The sequence below is a fragment of the Beta vulgaris genome, chromosome 4, assembly GCF_026745355.1.
Source record: "Beta vulgaris subsp. vulgaris cultivar EL10 chromosome 4, EL10.2, whole genome shotgun sequence".
NCBI classification, from domain to species: domain Eukaryota; kingdom Viridiplantae; phylum Streptophyta; class Magnoliopsida; order Caryophyllales; family Amaranthaceae; genus Beta; species Beta vulgaris.
The window spans coordinates 41,785,446-41,809,950 of NC_079205.1; the positions used below are offsets into that span (position 1 = coordinate 41,785,446).

The following is a 24,505-nucleotide window of genomic DNA, read 5'->3' on the forward strand; positions in this document are numbered from 1 at the left end:
CGATTAAGAACTCAATTCCCAGATCATACAATAAAGAAAATAAGATTAGACAATGCTGGGGAATTTACATCCCAAACATTTAATGACTATTGCATGTCTATTGGGATTATTGTTGAGCACCCTGTACCTCATGTACATACAAAAATGGTCTTGCTGAATCATTAATCAAAAGACTACAATTAATTGCAAGACCATTAATAATGAGGTCAAAATTGCCATCTACTACTTGGGGTCATGCTATATTACATGCGGCAACATTGATAAGATTAAGGCCGACAGCCTATCACAAATTCTCACCATTACAATTAGTATCTGGTCGAGAACCGAATATCTCACATTTGAGAATTTTTGGGTGCGCTTACATGTACCTATTGCTCCGCCCCAACGTACTAAAATGGGTCCACAAAGAAGGATGGGAATATATGTTGGATTTGAATCTCCATCAATTATCAAATATTTAGAGCCAACAACTGGTGATTATTTACGGCTCGATTTGCCGACTGTCATTTTAATGAGGTATTCCCATCCTTAGGGGAGAGAAAGTGGACCCACAAAATATAAAATCGGAAATTACATGGAACGCATCGCAAATGTCGTTTCTGGACCCGAGAACAAATTCATGTGAACAAGAAGTCAAGAAAATTGTTCATCTGCAAAGTATTGCAAACCAATTGCCAGATGCATTCACAGATTCTAAGAAAGTGACAAAGTCACATGTACCTGCTGCGAATGCTCCGGAACGGATTGAAATTCCTAATGACAATAAGGCAATTGAAAATGAGTCAATAGCACGTCGAAAACGTGGCAGACCACCCGGTTCTAAAGATTTAAAACCGAGAAAAATGAAAAGGCAAGGGGAGACAACGAACGAAATTAATATAAATCTCCCAAGAGCATGATGAAACATGAAAACAAAAATGAAGAAAACGTGTTCCAGAAGAAAAGGAACATGAAAGCTAGACAACAATGAAACTTCAATTAATTATGTTTCTACAAAGAGACAATGGAATCGAAAAGATGTTGTCTTGAATGAAATTTTTGCTTACTCGATAGCGGTTGAAATGACATACGATGAAAATGATGTAGAGCCAAATACAGTTGATGAATGTCGCCGTAGAAAAGATTGGCCAAAATGGAAAGAGGCAATTCAAGCAGAATTGAGATCACTTGAAAAACGTGAAGTATTCGGTCAAATAACCCAAATACCAAAAGGTGTAAAACCAGTTGGGTACAAATGGGTATTCGTGAGAAAACGAAATGAGAAAAATGAGGTTACTAGATATAAGGCAAGATTAGTAGCCCAAGGCTTTCGCAAATGCCAGGGATTGATTATGATGAGACATATTCTCCAGTAGTCGATGCAACTACACTAAGATTTCTGGTAAGTTTATCAGTTTCGAAAGGATTGCAAATGAGATTGATGGATGTAGTGACCGCATATTTGTATGGCTCACTTGACACAGATATTTATATGAAAGTTCCTGAAGGACTAAAACTACCAGAAAATTGCATGCCCAAAGAGATGTTCTCAATAAAATTGAAAAATCACTCTATGGGTTAAAACAATCTGGAAGAATGTGGTATAATCTCTTAGTGAATACCTATTGAAAGAAGGATTCAAAAATAATCAAATCAGTCCCTGTGTTTTCATTAAGCGATCTAAATCAGGATTCGCGATCATTGCTGTATATGTCGATGATTTGAACATTATCGGAACTCCTAGAGAACTTGAAGCGACTGCAAAATACTTGATGAAAGAATTTGAGATGAAAGATCTCGGGAAGACAAAATTTTGCCTTGGCCTGCAAATGGAACATCTAAGAAATGGGATTTTTGTCCATCAATCAAACTATACAGAAAAAATCCTGAAACTTTTTTCATGGACAAAGCCCACCCAATAAGTTCTCCAATGGTAGTGCGTTCCCTGAATGAGAAAGATGATCCATTCAGACCACGAGAAGAAACGAAGAGATTCTTGGTCCTGAAGTACCATATCTAAGTGCAATTGGTGCTTTAATGTACTTGGCTAACAATACTCGACCTGACATAGCTTTTTCAGTAAACTTGTTAGCTAGATACAGCAATGCACCAACAAGAGACATTGGAATGGAGTCAGACACTTATTACGTTATCTTCGAGGAACACAAGATCTCGGATTATTCTATCAGTCAAGACCAATGCGTCACTCATTGGATATGCAGATGCTGGCTACCTTCAGACCCACAAAAGGCTAAGTCTCAATCCGGATATTATTCACTTATGGAGGTACTGCAATATCTTGGAAATCACGAAGCAGACTTTGACGGCCACATCATCAAATCATGCAGAATTAATTGCTCTTTATGAAGCTGGAAGGGAATGTGTATGGCTAAGGTCAATGATCAAGAATATCCAAGAAGAATGTGGGATGGAAACAATAACAACAAATCCAACTATCATCTACGAAGACAATACTGCATGCATCACCCAAGTAAGCGAAGGGTACATCAAAGGAGACAGAACTAAACATTTATCACCAAAGCTCTTCTTCACTCATGACCTCCAAAAGGAAGGGACGATCAACATCGACAAATCCAATCATGTGAGAATCTTGCAGATTTATTCACCAAATCCCTTCCGGCGAAGAAATTTGAAGAATTAGTCCGAAAAATTGGAATGCTCATCTTCTGATGTATGCTAATTCAGGGGGAGTATTATATGCGCTGCACTCTTTTTCCCTTCGATCAGGTTTTTATCCCACCGGGTTTTTCCTGACAAGGTTTTTAATGAGGCAGTTGATTTTAAGCATATAAGGATACATAATAGTTGTACTCTTTCCCTAGTTATGGATTTTTCTCACAGGGTTTTTCCTAACAAAGATTCTTAATGAGACAACGTCTATTATGAGTTATAAGTGGACATTCAAGGGGGAGTGTTGAGAAACAATGGAATGAACAATTCCATTGTTCACATATATGTGAAGTCCACATTTCCTGCGTGCATTTAATGCATGTCAGGTAATTTTTATTCTGTATTGAAAATCTTACAATTGTACACAATAGAAAATTTTGCTTATAAATACCATCGATGTAAGAAATCAGTTTACACATCAATACGAATAACAATACTCTCTACATATTTACATAACTTCTCACTCTATATTTCTCACAACACTTCACACTTTGTTTGGTATTTTTTTTTAAAGTAAAGGGAGGGAAAAGGATAGACGCTGTGGTCTTCGTGGCGGTGCTGTACATTTACTGTTAAAATCACTTATTCTCGGCAGTCGGCCCCCCACATATTTTCTCTCTCTTCCCTGTCTTTCTGTATTAATCTTAAACCCTTCTTCTTAAAAAAAAAGCTAAAGCTGATAAAAAAAGTACCCTGAACTACAATAACAACAATAAACTGAATTTGAGGAAGAGAGAGAATATATTTTAGTTTTCTTTTCAAAAAAGCAGCAACTAATAACTTCCTTGTTGGTTTTTTTTTTGTTCCTGATCTTTCTTCAAATTATCAAATATGCTTCATCTCCTCCACTGGGTTCTGATCTCCGCCATTTCCCGTAAGTTTTCATTATTATTATTTTTATTAATTTTAGTTTCTGGGTTCATTATTGGGTTTGTTAATTTCATGGTATTTTTGTAAGTTGAATATTAATTAATTTGTTATTATAGTGGGTTTATGAAAAGAATATTTGTGAGATCGATATGAATATAATGGTGTAATATCTTTGTTTTAATGATAAAGTAAGTGTGTTGTATCATGTATGTGAGAAGATTGGTTGTTAGCATTGTGATATATGTTTATTGAAATTGCTGATTGTAAAATGTAAAGTAATGATTGATACATTATGGAAAGTTCAACAATATGAACTTCTGTTTTGGTGAAATGATGTCTTGAGGATTGAGGTTCCGGCCAAAGTGGGTTGTGGAAATCGTTCTGTTTTTGGTTTTGTGGGTGTTTGATGCTACAGTTGGTTACTTCTGTTTGGGTTTTTGGGCCGGTGGGCAGGAAGAAGAGAGAACAATGTTCTTTTTGGCTTCATGTTTTTGGCTTTGATTTAGATTAATTGGGATGTTATGTAGATTATGGCCTTATTTTTGTGTTCGACACGGGGCTCCATATCTTAGGCGAATTTGCAAGACGTTGAGTGATTCCCTAATTTATAGAATGTTTGATTATCGTGTAGTGAAGGTTATGAAGCACATGTTCTAGTTCATTATATTCAATATGATGAAAATTCTATCAGTTGTTTCTCGTTAGCAAGAGGCAAGTAGAAGTTTACTAAGAGATAAGTGAAAATTTGCTTATTTGAAAATAGATTTTGTTTTGGGAGTAAATAAGTTTATTTCTACTCTAGTAACTTGTTTTTTCCGTTCTTCCTCTCCTTTCATCATCCTATATGAGTTGTGATCTTGGCCTATGTATGAGTTCTCCACACAACTTGTTTTTGGCCCACATGTCTAATTATGCCATTACAACTCAAAGGTTGGTTTGTTTTAGGATTTGCGACTTCAATCATACAGGGAAGAATTTGACTTCTATTATAAACCCAACTACAATGAGGACTTTGTTAACTTGTCGATATGTGAAAAATGAAGGGAATCACATGTGAAGGCGATTGTTGTGATCCTATCTGCTACCTTAATGTGATAGACATTTCATATATAAGAAAAGGAAAGAACTTGTTATTTTATAAGTTAGTGAATTAACCATCCACTTGCAATTTTGCAGAGAGCAATATGCTTGGAACTGTAGGTGTTTTGATTTTCCCCGCTTTTATTATTTACAGCCGTTGAATGTTGATTGGCAAGGACCACTCCTGATTTTCAGTATAGAATCTATAGAAGAAGTTACTATCTCTCCCATCGTCCCCTTTATATTATTAGGTCTTACTATTTCCACCACCTGTGTCATGAACAATAATATGAGTGTTTTTTATATTAAATGTTCGTACATGAATAAGCTTGGGGAAAGAAGGTTACACAATTTCTTTGGATGGATTAAGTCTTCTTTTGGTGGTTAGTCTTAATTGGAGGGGTGGGGTGGTTAGATTTCTCTGACATGGTCTCATTTGTCATGAGCTACAATTACTAGTGGAGGATGCTGGAGATAGGCAGAAGGTCTCTACTAGTTTAAGTCTAGTATATGCACATGAATGTTTTAAGTTAACTTTACGTAATGCATGTAAAGATTGCTTAGATTGTGATGATATGTCAAACATGCAAGTTTATTTGTGGAGAAAAGTTTACACCTTACCTTGCTCTCATAGACCAACATGAAATGCATGAGAGTGGTTGCAATGCGCCAGCACACTTTTTTTGGTTGTTGGTATGCTTTTGAATCATTTGGAAAGCTTTTTCTGGAAATTGGCTAGTTAATGCTGGATGTCATCTCTCATTTCTTTTATCCTTTTCCAGAGTAGCTCAGACAGACGTATTTTTCTGAGTGCCTTTGAAGCTGCAAAGACTGTGAACAGGTATATTACTTAATAGTTTCCTAATATGTGGCTAGTTGACTCTGTTTTGACTTAAAATATGCTTATATTTTTTTGGACTCATTGGAACAAATCTGAACTTATTTAAGTTGTGAATTGAACTTGGTGTAGCCTTGTTGAAACTAATCTGAACTTAGGCTCCGTTTGGTAGGGCGTAAAACATTTTCCCGGAAAACTGTTTTCCTCTATTTTCAGTTTTACATTGTTTGGTTGGCAAAAGAGTGTAAAACCATTTTCCCTTGGGGTAAAATTACTCTCCCAATGATGGAAAACCATTTTCCTTTCAAAATGAAGGGAAAACTATTTTCCTTATCTCTCTTGTACACTCTTCTCACTACCTCCTTACTTTCCCTTTTATTTTCCTTTCATTTCATCATTTTTCTTACATCGAACCAAACAACGGAAAACTAATTTTGGAATTGTGTTTTCCATTGTAAATTGTTTTCCATGAAAATCATTTTACACTGAAAATGTTTTACGCCCTACCAAACGGAGCATTATTGAAAGTTGTTTTTTCCGGAAATATTTTCAAGGTGAAAATGACAAAGGGTCAATTGGCTTTTCATCATTAGATTAGATAATCTGGGGTTAATGTTGAAACGTGATATCGACCTTGATGGTTGTGTATGTGCATTCTAAATCTAATGCTAATTGCTCTCTTTTGTCATACTTCTTGGTTGGCTCTATCCTTTTCCTTTATTTTAAATTAACGAACATGATACGCACAAGAAGTTGAACTAGATGGAAAATAAAAGGCTACATAATCTGATCTCATGACTCATAATCTGGCATGGTGAGTGAAATATCTGGAGTTTGGTGAAAATGTTGTGATTGCATAATGGACTTGTAACTTTTGTGATTGGCGTTTCTATCCCTCAAATTTGAAATGTTCTGTTGAAACTTGTGCTGCCCAATATTTGATTTGCACGCTGATCTGTTTTGTAATCAAACGTGCTTCTGTAAAGTTTGTTGGTTGTGAAAGGAAAAATATTAATGCTTTTTACCCCATTTTTTGCAGACCTGGAATTTTGTGGAGCCGATGATGGCCTCTGAGCTTGTGAATTCTGCAACAAGTGACAAACTAGCTGAGGTTGACTGGGCCAAGAACATTGAGATTTGTGAAATAGTTGCAAATGATCAAAGGTAATTTTTGTATAATTGAGTTCTACTTTTGTTTCTGGCATGCAGTCGTGATGTCTGTTTCTGAAACATATGGCTCAAGTTGACTCCAGAAGAGGTTGAGCAGACAAATCTTTTTCTACCCATCTCTACTGAGGTCTTTTGATCCTCTATCCTACAACTTTAGATAGTTTACCCTGCTCATGCTAACAAAGGACTAAAGAGGCTTTAATTTAGGTTATGTGATATCCTATAGAAGCTATAAGCAAGAATATTGTAAGCTTGTATTGTCAATTCTTAGCAAGTCTTGGAATAGGTAGCTGATATCCGGTATAGACATAAATCATAGCATATAAGGGGAATGTATCTTCATTAGTAATCCCTTCTGTTTCTGCTGAAGCTTCTGTTCACGTGCTTTGGCATTTGTTTGCAACTATGCTTCATCTGAGCTTTCCTGTGTTTACATTGCAATAATCGATATTGAATATTTGAATTCACCTGGGATATACATGCTTGGAGACGCCTTGGTTGTTTTTCTTTCTGGTGCTCTATGACTTGATTAATAAGAACTTGCTGAGATGCAAATCAGCAACGTGGTGCAAGGTTTAGCTATAGAAGTAGTAAATTGCCGTTAATGCCCATTTATTACAGCTTTGGAAGTCAGTAGCAGTGTTTAGTTTTGGATTACAGGAGATGGGATAAATGTCTCACAAACCTGACGACTACTTAATATCCTATTTAAGTGTTACGCTCCTTAAAAGTCACGAGATCTGTGGGAAAGGTTCACCACATTCACAAGGATCAGCTATCTACTATATGAACCCCTTATTTGCTATCTTCTTGATAAGAGGCTGGGATGAAGGTAAAAGTGTAAAAATTCATAGAAGAAATTCCCTAATTTTAAATTCTTAGACTGGGTTTTGGTGTCTCTCTTGGTGAGTGTGGTGATTAATGGGCATGTACTTGTGTGTTGCCTTAAGTTATTGAGTTGTGTTTTATGTACTCATTTGTATTTTATGGCTATCAGCTGAATTAGCAGCATGCAGTGTTAAAAAGTCTGTTTATATAAGCAAAGTAAGATCCTTATTTGTTGAACATGTATATATATATATATATATATATATATATAATATATATATATAATATATTATATATACATACATATATACACACACACGCGCGCACGCCCACGCCCACGCCCACGCCCACGCCCACGCACATGTAGAATCAAGATTCGGTGGGAGCCACACTCTAAAATGAGAACTAAGAATCAATATGGGCTCTTAGATCATCATAATAGGATGGTGTACACAATATCCGTGTCATTAACGACATTTTCGTAATTGCGAACTAGTTCCCATTTTCTTTACTTCTACAGAAGTTTCATTTACTTTTCGACCAATTTTATTTACTTTTACTAGTTTTTCCTTTACTTATAATATTAAATCAAGCTAAACTTATCCAAAACAGTATTTTTACAAAATGTATTGAAATGTTAGTTGTCAATGATGATATTTTATGGTCATTAATGTGTTTTTCCCCTTAAAAGTTAATAATATCAAGTATAGGAAGTTGCATGTTTGGTTATGTACTTTTCAGTCAACATGATATACTTACAAGTCTTTTTGCTTTACTTTTGAAGGGCAAAAATAGTTCTCATTCTCACTATAGACTTAGTTCTCATTGGAACCTGTATATATATATAGGCAAGATCACATGAGAAAACATCTTACGTGATAAATGAGGACTTAAGAGTCATAACACTTATTCATTAGAGTCACAACACAGCCACGCGCCCCAAAGAAAATTAATCTATCAATTTATATGTTGTAAAGGTTGGAGTCACTAACAATTCTTCATTAGAGTCACATTAAGGTTGGAGTCACATCGCATCTTCATCAGTGTCACAAAAGTTTTCACTTCGAGTCACAATATTTTTTTTAAAAGGTTGGAGGCACATCACTTATTCATTAGAGTCACAACTTTTCTCATTTCTCATGTAAAACTGCATTCTCACATGAACTTAACTCTCTCTCTCTCTATATATATACATCTTCTTAGCAACCAGAGTCATTGTCTTTTGTATGGTGGATTTTCGTCTCTCCACTAGGCTTTGGTAGTGTTGTCTATGGTTGGATGGAATTGGGTATTGCAAGCATGTCATATGATTGACTCTAGTTTAGCTCGCGGGTACGAATTTCTTGATTAGAGTTGTGTCATGGATGCTTAGCGTCATGTTGGCTGAAACTTTTTACATTTGCTTATTTCAAAATCTTGAGGTTTTAACTTCTAGGTGCTGCTCTCTTTTCGGTGGGATTATTTTCCTTTCATGTGCTGAATGTGTCATGATTTGTTTTGTGTAGGCAGGCGAAGGATGTGATAAAAGCTATCAAAAAGCGCTTGGGAAGTAAAAGTTCGAATTCTCAACTATTTGCCGTTATGGTAGGTGAAGCTGAATAGCCATTCTGATTTTGTTATTGCATTCCCTGATGTGATGCTAATCCCGGGGGTTCTGTAGTATGCAAGAAGCATGATGTATACTGTCTCAATATTATATCAAAGGAGAGCATCTCTGGTTTGATGAATTAGTTTGGTCATTGGTGTTTTGTTGGAATTTGCAGCTGTTGGAGATGCTGATGAACAATATTGGTGACGCTGTCCATAAGCTGGTAATTGAAGCAGGTCTTCTTCCTGTTTTGGTCAAAATTGTGAAGAAAAAGGTATGTACTGTTATGTTTAATTTTTCAACCTCACTAGATGGAGATGGGGAAGGTGATAGCAGGCAATAATATAGATTTTCTGTTTTTGCATGATCTAACTTTCTTGCCTCCTGTTATGTAGTCAGATTTACCTGTAAGAGAAAGGATATTCCTTCTTCTAGATGCCACACAGACATCAGTTGGTGGAGCTTCCGGAAAATTTCCTCAATACTATAATGCTTACTATGAGTTGGTGGTAGGTACAGACACGCTTGCACTTTTTGCGTTTTTGGCTTCCAATTCTTGTGTAATTCATAGCAACTATAAGGTTGTATTGATTATTGAAGTTGATGGCATTATGCTAGTAGTTCTAGTTTTTCCCAGGTCTCATTTTAGCCTTAGAAAAAAATGGTTGTGACACCTGTTGATTGATTGTATGTAAGGTATGCAACCTTTCTGATTTTTAATAATACGTTTGGTTGAATCTTCTATCACAAGATAATGGCGTAGCTTTGGACTTTTTTTTCTCCTTAAGAGGATGGTTCAAGATTATCTGAAAAGCATTTGTTGGAGATGTTTAGACAATAGAAACCCAGCCCAAGTACTGCCCCAAGCTCTTCTTAAGTTTAAGGCTGAATTGTTGGATAGGTACCTAAATATACCCTTTTTAACAGCTCAGCATATAGAAAAAACTCAGCGACATAAGATTATCTTAAGAAGGTTCAGTGTTCATTTGTTCCCCTTTTTCATGCCAGAGTTTATTTTTCAGGGCTCATTCCCCATATCTTTACCTTTCCATCCTTTCCTTTTATTCTTTTTCATCTTTTCTTTTACCCTCATTTCTCTCCTTTTAGTTAGTTTCCTACCTCAAAGGTGCGTATATATGGGTTTGTAAAGGATAGAAATAAGGGTAAAAAGAAAAAGAAACGAGAGGAGATGGAAAAGGGATGGGAAAAAGAAGGAAATCCTTGAAGGGAGTTCTGCTGTAAAAGGAACTCAATTGGCCTCCAAAGTTTTTCAATATACTCTTTTGTCGCTGGCTTATAAATTTATCCTTATGGTGATAGGGATCATTCATGTATTCAACTGGGATCTGAGAAGCCTTGCCTGCTCTTGGACTCATTGCCTTAGATCTATACCTGTTTTTCAAAGGAGATGAAGCATTAACTTTCTAAAAATTATAATCTTTAAGGTGATACTGTGATACTTTAGGGTTATTGATAACTCGTCTATATTTCACCGACCTCATCTAGGACAGTGATCATGTAACCTTTTGTTCATTCCTGCCCTTACTGGCAGGTGCCGTATCACCTCATGTCTTCAAATTCTTTTTGGGTCTCCTGAGCTGTATGAGGCAACATCACATATAATTTAAGGCTTAGTCATCAGAATTTCCATCCTTCTAATTTCTGGACAGTTCTAGTCAAGGCTAGTAAGGGCTATGTTGTCTTACTGCCCTTTAAACCTCGATGCATGTTCCTGATCAAACAATTCCAATTGGCATACTAGGGCTTGAATCATTTTTAATATAGATCATGAGGTATTCAACTTCTGTTGGCAGGTTGTTTTGTCCCTGAACTTGAGTTGATCTTATAGCAAACGAGAATTTGAACAGCCTCTATATTTTATGTTCTCTATGGCACTATTTTTTCAGGTACTCCAATATGTGACCCTATATCAAGTAATTGGGGAGATATTTTGGGTGTCGGAAAAGCCACGTTCTAGTTTTCTTCTCATTATTAAAGTGACATCTGTGTTGTGAAAGTTCAAATAGTTGGGTCTATTGATGGACGTAGAAGCTATTACCTTTATTTCTTGCTTAATGGTCTTTCTTCTCTGTTTTCCCCCTCTTCTTTACAATTTCCATCTTTCTCTCCGCAAGTTACTCTACATGATTTTAAGAGATGGTTGTCACTTGGCATACCTGTGCTTTGGTACAAATTTTACTAGGAATTTCTTTTTCAATAGATAGAAACAGGGAATTAAAACTCTCCCGTTCCGTTACAGAACGGCCGTTCTGTAACGGATTTTGGATTTGCCGTTCCGCGAAATCCCGTTACGGAACGCCATAATAAAATTCACGTACTTCTCGCCGCGTTGTCCGTTCCGTAACGCGAACTCGCCGCGTTAGAACGATTTTATCCCCGTTACATCCGTTCTTTTCAAACATTGGCCAATTTTTTTTTATGATTTAATTATATAGTTGAGGAAACATGATATTCTATTAGATTTGATTATATTATGTTGTAATAATGCTTCATAAACTAAAAAAATTCAAATAAGGTTAAAACATATTAATGTGAATTTTTTTAAAAAATTCACGTTGCGACGGCCGCGAAACGTTCTATTTCGCCGTTACAAGCCGTTCCCGCGACAACGCGACCGTTCCCGCGAAGGCGTTTTTTTTCCCTGGATAGAAAGGCTCAATTTTTTTGAAATGCTTTTCACTGAATCAATAGGATACAGAAATCAGAACTGATCGATATATTTCTTTCATGGATCAAAGAAGGACATTAAAATCGTTTTATCTTCTTAGAGGCGAGGTCAAAAGATTGTGTACTAGCAATATGGGTAATATATTTACACTTTAAAAGTCCTTTGAACTTGACATTGATTCTAATCAAATTATTTTCTGTTTGCTCTTCAGTAAAAAAGAGGGTTCATAGATACAGATATGGTGTTTATCAGCCTTCAGGGTAGAAAGTGTTCCTCCACCACCACAAACTAAAAAAATGAAAAAAAAAAAACAAAAGAGAAAAATGATAAAGGAAAAACACTGAAGTGACTGAATTTTCACAAGTTGAGTTCCCTTGCATAACGTGAATTTTCAGATGTTTTCTTTTTTGCTCATCTATAGTTGCCATTCTTGTTTGTTCTGTTTTTCCTAATATTCTCTTGCTCCCATGATTTCTTGTTACCTTTTAAGTGTAAGATCTTTTGTCTTGTTTGTGGGTAGTTTAATTGATAATATCTGGTAGTGTACAGATTGCTTCTGTTTATTCAGAGTGAAGTGACTAAATTTTTACAAGTTGATTTTGCTTGATTAACGTGAACTTTCAGATGTTTTCTTTTTTGCTCGTCTATACTTGCTCCCACGATTTCTTGTCACCTTTCAGGTGTAAGATCTTTTCTCTTGTTTGTGGTAGTTTAATTGATAATATCCGAAGGTTCACTGATTGCTTCTGTTTATTTAGAGTGCGGGAGTGAAGTTTCCTCAGAGGCATCATCCAGTCTCCGCTGATCCTATATCATCTGACGCAAGCCATAGCAATTTAACTGTTGCAACTATTGCCTCAGCCAGTGAAAGAGGCACAAAAAGGGAAGAATCTCACCCTGCTCCTGGTTCCAGGTAGTTTAGCTTACAACTCTCTTTGTTTCAAAATGTATTAAGAATAGTTGTCAAGTATGTTAGAATATTAGAATTATTGTATTATTATATATTGCCCATAAACGAAATGATTGTTGATTAATAGTGAAAGAAATGATGGTGGGATTTATCGAATCAATAATGTCCCTTTTTTTAAGGTTTCATTCCTCAAATACTTCCTCCGTTTCTTAATAAATGCATCACGCTTTTTACGCTATCTGAATATCAACTTTGATCATATTGAAAAACTTTATACAAAGGTAAATATAATTATTTAAGTTGTTGCTGGGTTGATCGCAATGTATATTTTCAAAATATTGTTTTTTTTTTTATAATTTTTAATAATATATAACTGAAGATATTGATTGTCAAAGTTGTACATCGACAAGTGGGCCAAGTCAATATGATGCATCTATTAGAAAACAAAGGAAGTACCGTCCACAGTTGCCATGCTTGGTCGAGTTCTGTAAATGCGCAATTTTAATGTCCAATTTAGTGTTTGTGTCGTTGTGTGTGACAATTGAATTGACTTTGAAGTCTTTATCTGGAAGGAAACAGACCTTTGAAGCATGAACAAGTCCTCAGTTGTATGAAAAAAAAGAAAAGCAGAGAGCAACTAGTCAAAATCTTGGCATCAAGCCTTTGAGAGAATGTTTCTCATCAGCATATAAGAAGTAGAGGGACTTATGTTATGCGATAGGTATAGGTGACGGGTCAAATTGTAAATACAAATAATTAGTCTAGCTTAGAGAGAAAGCAAGGGAGTTAGCTCTATAAATATAAGAGATTAGGGGGAGGAGAAGGTATGAAGAAAATATTGGAGAGTTATTTAGTTGTTTGCTTTGGGAGTGTCAAATCACTAAAAACTTGGCAATCTGTCCTATATTTGCTTTTGAATTTCCAGATTATATATCAAAGAATTTTGTTTATTCACTAACCGACTAATTTGAGATTTCAGTGTATCACAACTTAATGAAACCCTAGTAACCAAAACTTGATAATGGTCTTTTCATGTTGAATTGGTCGTTATCTCAATGCTATAGATCCTTTATTTGGAATAGACACAATGTAAAGTCTTTCAAAGCATTATGTTGTAGGAATTTATTTCATTTTAAATTATTACCAATGCAGTATAATTGAAAAAGCTCGTGCTGCATTGGAAGTTCTGAGAGAAGTCCTGGATGCAGTCAATGCTCAAAATCCTGAGGTACTTCTGAACTCATTTGGTTTAGGTTGGTGTTATTTTGTCATGCAGATGCTGCAATGGCTTTATTTATATGCATGTTGTATGCTACATCAAGCAGAGCTTTTCTTCAACTTTTACGAGGATTATATGTAATAGAAGATATGTCTAGTTCTTTTGGTAGTTGCTACATTGTGGCGTAGTGGCTGCAATATTGTCAACTTGGCTCAGCAAGCCCTGCGTCTATTTGGCAAACTCGGTTTGACCAAGCCTGATCAATAATGAGCTTCGAACTGAACAACGTACTTGGGCAGGCTAACCCACTTAGACTTTGATTATCATTTTTATGGTTTTCCCATTTCCTATGTTCATTTCTATAGTTCATGCTATAACCCATAACAAGTGCAAAAATTGTGAGTAAGTTTGTCATATCTTGGTTGAGATAAATTGATTGGCATTACCTTCTGGTAGAAGTAAGTTTGACATGAATTGGGACCATAACACCTAGTTAATGGGCAAACGTCTTGACAACTTGGCTTTGGTTGATGGACATGGGTCACTAACTCACTATAGAGTTGGAACTGCATACCATTTCTTGCCTATTTAGCATTATTGATTGCTTGTTTGCGATGTTCAACATGCTTTCCTCTTGTTTTCCTTAGTGAAATCACCAAATTGTAAGCATATTTTTATTGTCTAAGTGGGATGAGCGCGGGTTCGACTACCTCATTGTAAAAGAGTTTTTAGTTAGAAATTCGTTTTGTAAAAGAAGTGGCCAACAAGTCTTTAAAGGAAGATTCATAAACCTAGTTGATTTTTGGGAAACCATTGGACATCTTAGGGACTTATCCAATATAGATTTTCCTGTCATGAATTCATAATTGGTCAATGAACTAAAGATTGAGCTGGGGAGTGAGGGTACGAATGTGATCAGGAATCAAATCCGGCCATTGTTAGCCTCTACTTAATACGATTCATCCGTAGTTTTATTCAAATAAACAACCAAATAATATGTTCATGCATTCTAAAACTTAATCTATGTTGGTTTATTGAACAAGCAAAAGACTAACTTTTGTGATATGTTCCTTAAGCATACAAATTACTAGGTTCCTAATCCAGTTGTCCAGATTAGCTGACTTTAATGTTGGAACTTCTATTTAGATCTTTGATTAGCAAAAATAAACATACGAAGTGATGAATGTGAATATGTGATAAACACATAAGCATGAATTTAATATATGAATTATATAATAAAGGAAAAGAGATTAGGAAAATAATATACAAGAAGACATGATTTGTTTAATGATCTCCATCGTGAATATAGTAATTTCAGAGTATTAAATTGGAATTGAAAGATTGAGGACCCTTAAGGACTATACCTTTATCGCCTAGGTTGGATTGTACGGACGTTGGAGGAATCAATCTTTAGCCTTGAAAATTTGAGTTCTTGAATGAAGGAAGAAGAATATTTTTGGTTGAATGTGTTTGAGAGAGTTTTTGAGAGGTTTTGATGTTTAGATATAATTGTTTAGATACTTTGTTATATGTCAAGTCCGTTTGAAAACGGGTATTTGTAGTGAAAAATACGATTAGAATTCAGAAAACAGAAGCTACGGATAAAAAAGTAGCTTGCTTTCCGTGCAGTGCGCTTACCGTGTCAGTTATTTTCTGGGGTAGAAGGGACAAGTAGATCTACCACTTGAAATCTCAAAAGGACACTTCACTTTGATCCTAAGATGTGGCTTTCCAATAAATATAATGGAAGTGAAGAACATCAACTTGTTTAAAGGGTTAGGCCACTCTTTTAGCATAAAGACTTGAAAGGAAAACTCATGAAGAAATATTCAGATCTCTAGAAGAATTCTACTATCGAAAATTTTTCTTAACAAAATCTTGTCCCTCAAATTATAGACTGTAATTCTTGGAAATCTGCAAACAATCTAACAAAAGGGGAATCAAGCACTTCATGCCAGTTATGATGTACTGTGTTAAAAGTCTTACATACCTGTGTTAGATGCTGGACACACTAATGAGTGAAGGATTATTTTTTATTTGGAGACCTTTTTTATTTATCAAGAGCAACAAATTTGTAACAAAAACAAATGTAAAAAGAGATGGAAAGAGGAGTAAGAATAACAAGAGCTAGCAAACAATGTGAAAAGCACATGCAAAAGTCTCTTAAAATCAGGAATATGTTTCATGAATGTTTTGCTCTCGCACCTGGGTAGTGGGTACTATGTTAGGAGTGAGGACAGTGTCCTCTATCTGAAATACTGAGTTTAGACTCTTGATGATATGAACGTGAAATTCATATCTGTGTCTGAGTAATATGGATGATGCACAAACTTGGTTTCCAGCTACTGAATTATTGTTGTCTTTGATGCCAATGTTACTTTATCAACCAGTTGGGGGGACGAAGGGAAGGTTCCTACTTTTGTTTCCTAGGGTGGAAGACAAAACTCACATGTTTTTAGCACGGTTCTTTCCGCCTGTTCCCTTCAACTCCGAGCTGTAACATTCCACGAACTGTTTCTCTGACTGTTCTTTCACTTATACTTTGGCAAGATACAGGCTTTTAAAGATAATGTATCTGTTTATCTTGTATGACATATTTGTCTAATGTAGAATGTATAGGTAAGTGTCTGTGTCCTTGGAAATTTTCTGTCATGGAGCATCTATTCCCTTTTGACTTTCTTAGATTTCTGTGTCTTGAGCTCGACGATTTTGCGTCTGTTATCATCTGATAGACCAAATTAATTTACATATCCTGCAAATAAATAAATTAAAATTGATGAAAAAAGCCAGTAAATCGATATGTAACGTTTACATGTCTTAGCATGTTTCTTATGTCATTAACAACTTAATCAATTGGGGAATGATGATGCAGATGATTTGTTCTTGCCTACGTAAGTGCTGCATGAACCTAGTCTGACAGACTTTATATTTTGCCTGTTGATTCTCTTTTAGGCGGCAAAGGATGAGTTCACACTGGATCTTGTGGAGCAATGCTCATTCCAAAAAGATAGAGTGATGCACCTTGTGATGTCTTCCAGGTAATAATTAAAAGAAAGAAAAGGTTACTTCTGGTTTTCAATATTTCATTGTGTGCTCTCTTCACAAAGACACCGTCTCATTAAAACAAAATACTGATGTCAATTGTTAGAATGAAGTTAGGATTAGGATTCACAGATAGACTGTAGATTTCATGTTCTGTTTTCAACTGACGCAGTTATTAGATTTACTGATCTGTGGCCTTTTTTTCTTTTCTTTTTCTCCCTTCTTTCTCTCAAAAGTAGTAATGAACTTTTCTTACTGTCGATGGTATTTCTCTACTAGATAAAACACCTTCCAGTGCCACATCTATGACTAATTTGTTAGGCTATTCTAGAGACATGGGTGATGGGTGACAAAACAATGGTGATATTGAGCTCAACTTTTGTGTATCATAAATTTATACCGAGAGGTGAACCCATCTAAGATCACTGTCAACCTAATGAATCATGCATGAATGTGTCATATAATTGAGAGGTGACTATATGCGCACAATAAAGTACCTGGTTCTATGCTGCCAGCTAGCAATAATCTCAAACAGGGATATCTAAATTTGATGATAAGTCAAGGTTTTCTTGCTGTAAATCCAGCGGGCAATATTCCTTTCATTTCCACCTTCAATTGCCTCAAAATTACCTTTCCTCTGCCGTTCTTTCTTTCCCGGCCACCATTACATCTATAGCCTTACCAAGTAGAACTGACAAACATCAAGGCGAGCAATAATTCTGAGAGAGACTACTGAAGGATACATAACTTTATTTTTAAAACAAATTCTTTATTTTATTTCTTTGAACAATATTTAAAGAACTTGGTTCTGCTCCACTGATATGTCGTCTTTCTCGGGAAGCACTGATTACTTACAAAATGACCCCCTCTTGATATCCTCTCGCTAGTAACTGCTCCTCCTTTAAATCAGGCTATAAGAGGAGCCCGAGCCAATTTGTCTGTGTAATTTTACCTCTAAAGCTATTGCAGCAGTTCTTAATGGAATTATGGAAATGCTATTTCCATTATCATGCCTGGCAAAAAGTTATTAACCATGGAAGTTGATCATTTCCTTTGCGGACCAACTCCAACTCTCCCACTATTTGAAGGGTTTCCTTCTCCTATTGAGTTCTAAGCATTAGGAATTAACAGCATAGGTCCCCCATGTGTCTTTCCCCAAATCCACAGTACCGCTTCATGTACAGTTTCTCTACGTTACCAAAAGGTTCTGCATTCGTCCTCAAGTGCCTGTGTCAGATCTTCTACACTCTGACATGGGTGTGAGTACTGAGTACTTTGACACTTCCTTTTTGGGCTTAAATCATGAAAAATTATCATAAATCAGCCGAGTCGTTGCTTGGAGCCATGGACAAATACCCTAGTCCAAGTAACGTAGGTTTTAACATGGATGATTTTATCATTATCAGATTTAGAAATTGAACTTTAAAACATGATATCTATACTAATATATTAAAAGGCGTGCGTAAACCAGGAACGGTGCCACGTGGCGCTCTCCCTAGGGAGTTTTAGATCATGTAATCCATGTACAATAAAAAAAATAGAAATTGCATAGTATAGGTTTTGATCCCGTGACCTCAAGTTCATGTACTAAAGTTTTAACCACTAGACCAAGTAGTATTTAGTGTGATCATATCAAAGTACAATATTAATGAATGAAAATTTTCTTACCCGGGGCATAGCCCGGGCCTAATAACTAGTTAATACCTAAAATGTCGTGCAAAAAGACCAGTATTGAGCTGCACTTCATGCTTGACTGCTCCAGCTACTTGAAATCTTGCAAACCGGTCAAAACATTTTTTGAGTGCCAATACTATAAGTAAAATTCATGTAATTGCATCACTACCCATCCACTCCACTTATATGTTAGTTGATGACCAATGAGTCCTTTCTGCATATGCAAAGTTGAAACCTCCAGAGCCATACAGTGATAGTGAGCTGCAATGCTGCACTACCTCAAAAGACAAACTACTTTATAACAACTGCGATGCTTTGTTTTTAATCCTATCCTCTTTTCCCCCTCATGCTGCTGTAATGGAGAAAATTGAAAATTATTGATGCATTGTTTATTGTAGTCCCCTTGTTTAAGATAAACTTCTTGGTTTCTTTCTTCATGGAAAGGTACTGATGCTATAGCATGCTTTTTTGCTTCACACCTTTGTCTCTAGAGATCATGTACTTATCCAAAGAACAATAGTTGAAGAGGGACATTGATTTTACAAGAAAAAGAAAGGGCCTTTTTGAGTTAGACAGAGAAAGTATGAGAAAACCTGGTATTAATAGAAGAGTGCAATTTGAGAGCTCTTAAATGATTTACATCTAATAGCTCATGATATCAACCATGTCCATGTTTTCTTTTTCAGAGACGAGAAACTCGTCTCTCAGGCTATAGAGTTGAACGAGCAGCTCGACAGGGTTTTAGCAAGGCATGCAGCACTCCTTTCGCATGGGCCTGCAACAACAGCTAATAATTCTCTTGAGCTTCCAGAGCAGCCCACTCCAACATTGAACAATAATAATCACATGGGTGATGCCACTTGGGTACCAAACCATAATAATTATGTGGGTAAGGGCACTTGGGCATCAAATCATACTCGTCAACCCACATCATCACCAAATCATATCAATCGTACTGACCGTGAAGAAACAGATGAAGAAGAAGAGGCAGCACAGCTTTCGCATAGGTGCGTACCTAAGCAGTATATATTACGTTCCTCTATCCTTAGTGGTCTTTGAATTTGTATTTTTGTGCTGACTGCTGACTCTAAAACCTAACTTAGGATTCGGAAAGGAAAAGCTCTTGTGAGGCCTGAAGATGAAGAAAGCACAGAAGAGAGACCCTTTGGATTGCTTGGGTCTTCCATTCCAAAAGAAAATTTGCATCGTCCTCTCATACGGCCTTTAACTCTTAAGTCACCCTCCCCTGAAAAGACTGAACCACCTGCAGCTACTCTAATACCACCTCCACCTGCTAAACATGTTGAGAGGGAAAAATTCTTCCAGGAGAAGAAGGGAGACGGTGCTGCTTTGTCAGGCCACATGAGGAGCCTTTCATTACATAGTCGCAATGCTAGTGGTAGCTCTTACACTGGGAGCATAGGTTCTTGTGAATGAAAGTAGACCACTCTTCTCTTATTTATGATTTATCCGGCTTTTATTGGTTTGATATAGATTTCCATACCATTTGAAAGCAAAGTGATCTTTCATTGTTCTGGTTCTGGTTTGGTAGAGAGCATCTAGTGTTACGTTTGAATATACAAGTATGTGTCAGTACCCCTGCTGGTGTTAGTGTTGTCGGCTTGTTTGGCTTCTAAGTTATTGGTCAATATAGATGTCAGGTTTTCTGTAGCAAAGCTGTTTTAGAATGAGTTTGTAAATGAGTTGTAATTTTATACTCGATTTGTGGCATATGTATATCTATACGTGAATTTAGCAATGGCTTAGTGATCTACATGTGTATATGTTTTCTTCTTCATTATTGGATGGCATTTTGCTGATTTTTACTGTTTTAGATGTGGATATATCGGCTAATTAGTAGAGAGAAAAAGAAGTTGTGTTCTGTTTTGGGAGCATAGGTGGAGGATGTTTCCATTGCGCAATGGAAGGAAATAATTTATGGGTTAGAGGGAAGTGGGGTTACTTCTTTGGGGGTTGTAAAAACGCTCTACTAAATACTAATACTGAAGTATTTTCTGTTTGAGAGAGGTTTTGCCAACACGGTTTCTACTTTTAAGGAGGGAAACAAGGAGAAAGGGTAAGTGGTTAAAAGATGCTCTTATCTTGTTTAATAGCTACATTTGTAGGCGACTGATGCCCTAAGCTTCACTCTCTAACCCACTGATTTTCTCAAGGAATGAAGGGAGATCTACTTTGTTAAGAGTTGGATGGTCACCCTTTAGGGTATATTCTTTTCTTTAAGAAAAAAAATTCAGTCTATTAAGATCACGAGTTTATCTAATGAGAGATCGCCTACTTTTAATGTAAAATCAGGCAACATTTCAGGTCCAATAACAATAAGAGAATGAATCACCTTTCTAAATATAGTGAATAGTTTGATTTATTTAGTAATCATTTTCATTCATTTTTTTGATCACTTTTTAAATCCACTTAGCAACTATTTTAATGCATTCAGTGACTAGTTTAATCCATTCATTTAGACTGTTGGGTTATTATGTAACATTATTTGTTGTAGTTTGAGATTCAGAGAGAAACAAAGGAAGGAGTAGAGAATGACGACTGGTTTGTACGAGATGTCTGGGAATCGTGTTGGGTTAGAGTACTATGAAATTGACATGGGTGAAAAAATGATAAGCAAAAGAAAAGAAAAGTAGAACTGTTTGACATCTGCGGACTTAGGTAACTAAATTAATCAACAAGAGTGAAAAACCTTGTTAATACTCAACATAAGCCCTCGACACCAAAGGGGTTTGTGTGGGTGGATTTTTGATACCAAAAGCCCGACGTGTAAAAAGAATGAAGTAAGGTAAAACAGGAGGTGTATATGTCGATAATGGAAGCAATTATGAGAGATTATGGGCCGCTGGGCGAAATTTTTAGATGCTTAAAGATTGTCATGCTTATAAGTATAATATTAAATCAAATCAAACCCAATTTAGTTCTATTCTCTCTCCTCCACGTGATCCATAGGGTCCAAGAGATATGGATAACCCAAGTCTCTTCAACCCACCAACTTTTATTCCTGATTCTGAAGAATCCTTAACACCCATGTTTTTCCAAGGAGTAGAGGAGTTGTTTGTCCCAAGAGTGTTCTCGGGAAAGCCCTTACGACGCTTAAGTCAGTGATGGGTTAGAGAGAGAAAGTAAACAAGTCTAAAGAGAGATGCTCTGGTTGAGTTAGGTGAGAATTGAATACTTGTTCATTGATGAGACTGTTGGTATTTCTAGTGTTGGGAATCTCCCAGACAGGAAACCCTTTTGGGGAGCATCCCAATACCTAGGAAAGTCATCACCTTTTTAAGGTAAAGCTGCTTTGTTCCCTAAAAGCTGATGAATCTCCTTTGACATATAGGGCCTAGGCATTGAAATAAGTGCATTCTGATATTTATTGGACCAGGCCATAGGCCCAAACAATTAGCCACACGCCAAATAATCGGAGACGGACTTTCAATCTAGGATGCGTTTTATTGGCGAGATTTTCGTGAACTTATTTTGCTTCGGGCCCCCGACCCGCAAATGTCACTTCCCGACTTGGTTGGGGGAGACTTTCCTTCCACACCCCGAGAGGGCCCTGCCATATACCTGCTAACCCCGACTATTCTTAGGGCCGTAGGCGGTAATCCCGACTGAGTAATTTCCAATCCGCTTGGTCATGCTGGAACCCTGACCCTAGGGTAGGCTTCCATGAAGGGTCCCGACTCGAATTGGTCGAGCACAAGTATGGTAGAACTTTTCCTGGCATGATCGAGACTATGGGGGCCTTTTTAGATATGACCCTGAGTGTCATTTAGCATTCGGGACGATGCCGACTAGGGGGATGAATGCGTAGGGATAGGTTGGAGCCCGACTGAGTGATCCCGAGTAGGCCTCAACCCTGACATAGCGATCCGTGATTCCTGGCCTTATGGAGGTTCGCTCGGCCACGTACTTGTCGAGATGATCCCGAGGGGGTCTTTGGGGTGCAAAGATTTTATCCAGCAGGGTCCCTATCCTGGGGTGGTTCAGGCGCTATAATATCAAACTGACCCCAAGAAGGATCTCGTTCTACTCGGATGCTCCTCGGTTTTCCCTAGTGTATGACTCGGGGGCTTGAGAATTTTTCTATGGGAGCTTTAGGGTTTATTGCCAAAATCCCGACTCGGGCCTGAACATATTTATCCAAGTGAGGGGCTCCTTTGATTGACTGAGGCCTAGCGACCAACTCGGGGATTCATGAGCCCTTCTCTTGAGATCCCGAGTTGGTCATGAGTGTACTTAGCTATTTTTTAGCTAAGTGTAGAGCCCCTTGGGTTGACCAGGAGGTAATGAACCCAACTCGGAGGCTAATGAGCCCTTCCCTTGGGATCCCAAATTGGTCATGGATGTGCTTAGCTATTTTTTAGCTAAGTGTTGAGCCCCTTGGATTGACCAAGAGGGGATGGCCCAACTCGGGGGATAATGAGCCCTTCCCTTGGGATCCCGAGTTGGTCATGAATGTGCTTAGCTATTTTTTTTTTATCCTAAGTGTTGCGCCCCTTGGATTGGCCAAGAGGGGATGACCCAACTCAGAGGCTAATGAGCCCTTCCCCTGAGATCCCGAGTTGGTCATGAATGTGCTTAGCTATTTTTTTAGCTAAGTATTGAGCCCCTTGGATTGACCAAGGTATAGTGCAACTCGAGGGTTTATGAACCCTTCCCTTAGGATCCCGAGTTGGTTATAGATGGACTTGACTATTTTCTAGCTAAGTATGGAGCCCCTTGGATTGACCAAGTGATGAGGGCCTAACTCGGTGGCTAAGGAGTCCTTCCTTTGGGATCCCGAGTTGGTTATGGTTGGAATTAGCTATTTTCTAGCTAAGTATGGAGCCCCTTGGATTGACCAAGTGATGAGGGCCCAACTCGGGAAGAGTTGGAGATGGTCAAGATTTTTGGTTGGTGAAGAACAATGGATCGTTGAGTTCTGATTGTTGACTAGTTTCCTTTGACCGTTGACCTTTGACTATTAACTGCTTGTATTTGGGCCTTAAGCTCAATTGGGCTTTGTTCCATAGATGGTCTTTGGGCTCTTTCTCCTGTGACCCAGACCTTTTAGGTCCCATTGAAATGGTCCAAAAGTTGTCGTGACGTGGAGGTTGAGAAAGCGACTACATATAGGGGAGAGAGAGAGATGATTTCATACTTCAAATCATTTGCAATCTCTCTCTCTCTACAATCTCCTCTTTCTCTCTCTACACTTTTCCTTGTCCTTTCTGGTCCCGTGTCTTCCAAGTGTCCGCGTCAGTTCCGTTCCCGAGTGTGATTTTCGAGAAGGTACGCTTTTCCTTAGTATTAATCTTTTGTTTCTTATTTGATTTATACTAGATTCCTAGGATGGATACGAGTCCCACCCCGCCGTTCCCGATTCCCCTCCTGTTAGGTTGTCTGAAGAGATTCGCGGGGTCGATGGGTATTTAGTTAGTACCAGAGTGCCGTGTGAGAATCCTTCCCAGATCCCCGAGGCTGTCCCTTTGCCTAATCCCTCTGATTCGCTGAGTGAGGAAGATGAAGGAGTTGTTCCTGGTCCGTTTGAGGTTTCCTTAGCCCATAGACCATGTAGTTCTAGCTATCTTGATCGACTTCTTTCAGATAGGGTGGTTACGGTGTCCGAGGAGGCTGAGGATTATTGACAGGCTAAAGTCGTATCACCTAATAAAAAATAACCTAAGGTCCACTAACTAGTAGTCAGGGAAGTCAGAATTGTATCCACAGGGAGAAGTTATACTATCGTATCTGAACTCTAATATTATACTAACGAAATCAGATGAATGGTTGTGTTACTAAGCTAAACAGATAGCAGAATTAAATATGAAGGTGTAAATATATCAATAAAGTACTAGAATCATGGATCATTATGCATACAATTCGGGAAATCAAGGATAAATGATAACCACCTAGTAAGTCAACTGTCT

At 37.3% G+C, this 24,505-nt stretch overlaps 1 protein-coding gene across 2 annotated transcripts; it reads left to right on the forward strand.

Moving 5' to 3' along the window:
* Window positions 1-3,254: 3,254 nt before the first annotated feature.
* On the forward strand, window positions 3,255-20,376 carry LOC104891195 (TOM1-like protein 5). Of its 2 annotated transcripts, none has more exons than XM_010676855.4 (11): window positions 3,255-3,544; window positions 5,403-5,461; window positions 6,498-6,622; window positions 8,962-9,040; window positions 9,220-9,318; window positions 9,440-9,553; window positions 12,492-12,646; window positions 13,796-13,871; window positions 16,815-16,900; window positions 19,265-19,585; window positions 19,682-20,376. In XM_010676855.4, the coding sequence occupies exons 3-11, from the start codon at window positions 6,519-6,521 to the stop codon at window positions 20,013-20,015; spliced, it is 1,368 nt and encodes a 455-aa protein (XP_010675157.2). In that variant the 5' UTR covers window positions 3,255-3,544; window positions 5,403-5,461; window positions 6,498-6,518; the 3' UTR covers window positions 20,016-20,376. The 2 variants fall into 2 exon arrangements, with proteins under 2 accessions (XP_010675157.2, XP_010675158.2); XM_010676856.4 differs by having other exon boundaries at window positions 5,408-5,461.
* Window positions 20,377-24,505: the final 4,129 nt, after the last annotated feature.